Source organism: Gossypium hirsutum, chromosome D04, assembly GCF_007990345.1.
Source record: "Gossypium hirsutum isolate 1008001.06 chromosome D04, Gossypium_hirsutum_v2.1, whole genome shotgun sequence".
Classification (NCBI taxonomy): Eukaryota; Viridiplantae; Streptophyta; class Magnoliopsida; order Malvales; family Malvaceae; genus Gossypium; species Gossypium hirsutum.
In genome coordinates, this window is record NC_053440.1 from 18,443,108 (window position 1) to 18,446,357 (window position 3,250).

At 30.6% G+C, this 3,250-nt stretch overlaps 1 protein-coding gene across 1 annotated transcript; it reads right to left on the reverse strand.

Annotated features, from left to right (window-relative positions):
- Positions 1-212: 212 nt before the first annotated feature.
- LOC107898221 (ATP synthase subunit d, mitochondrial) lies at positions 213-1,821 on the reverse strand. Its single transcript, XM_041091392.1, has 3 exons — positions 1,626-1,821; positions 1,269-1,350; positions 213-370 (listed from the first exon to the last, which is right to left on the reverse strand). Exons 1-3 carry the CDS (start codon positions 1,794-1,796, stop codon positions 213-215), a joined length of 411 nt encoding a protein of 136 aa, XP_040947326.1. The 5' UTR covers positions 1,797-1,821.
- Between the last annotated feature and the right edge of the window lie 1,429 nt (positions 1,822-3,250).

Below are 3,250 nucleotides of genomic sequence, written 5' to 3' on the forward strand. Positions count from 1 at the left end.
AAATACATATAGAATGAATCTAAATAAATAAATAGGTGTCCAAATTCAACTGTATCTAGATAATATTTTTTATCTTCTTTTTTTAAATTTATGTCTACCAAGTGACTCACATGTCTCCGTCAAATTACCTTTAATGTCACATCAGTAAAAGGAATACAAATTCATATCAACTAAATTCAAAAAACAATTCAAGATAAGTTCAGAGATCAATTCTACAAGCTATAACCACAAATAAATAGCACATCATTCGAGGAAAAAACTTGGAGACAGGGTAAAAGAGAGTCAATTATCCTATTGATTCTCACCAATGCATGAAATTTTGGTTTGTATTGAGGAGTGACGGTGTCAACGAACTTGGGGATCTCTACACCTGCAATGGAAGAGTAACATTTGTAACGGCGAATCCCTCAAAACTCCATCCAAACCTTATAACAAGCATGATAAATATGATTACTTCAACTGCTAGAAATTGTAGACAAGTGAGAATTGAGTAGCTAGATGTCTATATTTTCTTCATTCTACTTCGAACATAAGTATAGGAGTATCTCAAGTTTTGGTGTCCAGAAGAATCTGATCACATAATAGCATTATTGAAATGAAACATCTACGGCATTAATCTGAAATTGTTAAATGCTAATAGCATTCAACAAGTGAATTGCACATAAATAAGAATTGTATTTGTAAACAAAATAGCAGCCAATTTAAACAATGTCCTCATTGGCAATTGATTTCCATTTAACTTTCAGTGAAGTATGGGGCATGGAACTGGTCTAGGAAAGATCAAGGAGATCTGGAGCTGGAAAATGATTGATAACTGTGTTACGCAAACTCGAGTGCAAGTGTCAGATCAGGCTAAATGTCCAAAATGGGTATATTCAACATTTTTCCAAGAATTTGTAGGCTTGAAGGGTCATATCCCCATATCTATGGTCCAGATATAGGTCAGGCATTGATATTTCCGTAAAAAAGAGTCAGAGAAATATAAAGCAATAGCAATAAAATCCATACTTTAATAATACCCCTTCCAAAACCCCAAAAATTGAGTGTGAAGAAAGGAAAGAGCTAGCTACTTAAGGTGACCATATCAGCATCCAACTAAGTAATAGTTCCCTTGTACCATAGAGATGATCTTCAAAGTAACAAATTCAGGAACACAAACAATTTATGATTTTACAGACCTGCAACTGATCTAAGCATAACCATATATAGGATGACTGGAAAATTGGATAGAGAGTAAGCCAAAAATGATAACTATCAAATTAACTTATTCTCATATGCCTCTTTGTACATATCTACCAGGCGAGAGCCAATTCCTTTTCTATAGTACTCCCAGTCAATGGGTTCAGGTTCCTGCTTAAGAAATCGGATTATTAACAAGATAGGACTGAAACCTTGAACAAAACTAAAATTTCCTTAAAAATGAAAAAAAAAATGTTCCAAAATCAAACCTTGAATAAAAAAATTCAACCTTATTGAAAATTTATTTCAATATAAAATATTAAAATCATCATTAAAAAACTAAAACCCTAAGATCTAATCAACGGATTAACCCAACAAATCTATGAAAAAAATCAATAAAAATGCTAAAAAGGAGCTAGGGATTAGAGAGAATATAAGAAAAAGACCTGGCTGAATTTGGTTTGTAAAGTAGAGTTAACTTCATCAAAAGTGCGACGAAGAGTGGCGAACTCTTTGCGAGCCTCATCGGAGACCAAAAGCTTAGCCATCCCTTCCCAATCAATGTTCTTTGATGCTTTGAACGCGACATCGACGACTTTCTTCCCCGGTCCGCTCATTTTTCTCGCACTTTCTCGCTTCCCAAACGCTAAAATTTCAGGATTTTGTCTTCATGATGAAGGATAAAATTGGAACTTGAGACAGTTAATGGGCCGGTTTGAACTACTTAAATTGAGCTTGACCCAATTCGATGATAGACCGGACTTTGGTCCGAAGGGTGGCTTGTTTTAGGTCCAATTATAATTTTGGACCCACAAAGACTTTTGGGCCCAAGATTTTTATATTTAGCATTTTAATTGCCCTGTATTAAATTGAAGGTGGAAGAGTGGTATGGGGTTTTATGGGTGATTTGAATTGGAATTGTCCTGAAGTCTTTTATTTGGTGCAAAGATGTATTCCCATGTCAACTGCATTACTTATTTCTAAAATATATTTACATTTCCACTAGAAAGGATATTGTAAACAAGTATTCCATGTACGCAAAACATTAAGCCTCTAAATCATACATTAAACCTGATGTGAGAGCTTAAAGAAAAATATAAATTATAAAAATCTTTTAGTTAAAGTTATTTGGTAACATTTTGTTTTTCTTTAAAACTTGCATTTTAAATTATACCACAGAAAATTTAATAATTGAAACACTTGGTTGATATAACATTGATAGGTTGAGAAATATAATTAAAACACGAATTTAAAATAAGGTCGTAAAAGTCGTTTTCTTTCTTCACCTGCATGAAGAAAGTCATCAATCTTCATTTTTTTCATAAGAAAGAAGGTAAAATTGAGAAGAAATAAATTAAGGCCCGTCAGCTGGGTTGTCTGCATATTCAACTCTGTGTCTGAATGCCTTCCAATTTGTTTCATCATAGATGCCTCATTTCATTATCTTTACTTACACTTACCTCTTCTCTTATTTGTGTTCATATAAATTTTAATTTAGTGTGGAAGGTGTTGGATTTAATAAACACAAAAAATATAATTTTAATCTTTATTCAATGTATGAAATATTTTAAAGTCAAAGTACTATCACGTCTAAAATAATATCAGTAAAATCAAATTTGAACCAAAATTTATATATAATCTATAATAAAAACATTTTTAAAATAATTTCATTTAAAAAAACATGGGATGGAATCAGAGTTGTTTGTAAAAATTATATACTCATAATTATGAACTATATTATATTAAAACATAAGAATAAGCTCTAGTACAATATTTCTTTTGAAACCCTAGTTACGTCGCAATTAATTTATGAAACTTTGTTGATGAAATTTATTTTTGGGTATATATATTATCCACTTATTATAGCCATGTCATCATCCCATTTAAATAGGAATATTTTTTGAACAAATATTTAATTCAATTATATTGTTTATCTTTGTTTTTCTAGTATTTAGATATGATTATAAATAAAATATTTTTCATTATTTGACAATATTTCAAAAGTTGTTCTTTTAACAATCAAAATTTATTTTATAATAACATAATAAGTTATAGTAATTAATATCATAAA

Bases quoted from the DNA above. Each gene is read 5' to 3' on its own strand.
- LOC107898221 (XM_041091392.1), bottom strand. From the start codon at position 1,796: ATGAGCGGACCGGGGAAGAAAGTCGTCGATGTCGCGTTCAAAGCATCA. The intron at 1,351-1,625 runs GTCTTTTTCTTA...TTTCTTAAGCAG, and splicing joins TACAAACCAAATTCAGCCAG to GAACCTGAACCCATTGACTG. The intron at 371-1,268 runs ATAAGTTAATTT...CTTCCATTGCAG, and splicing joins GTACAAAGAGGCATATGAGA to GTGTAGAGATCCCCAAGTTC.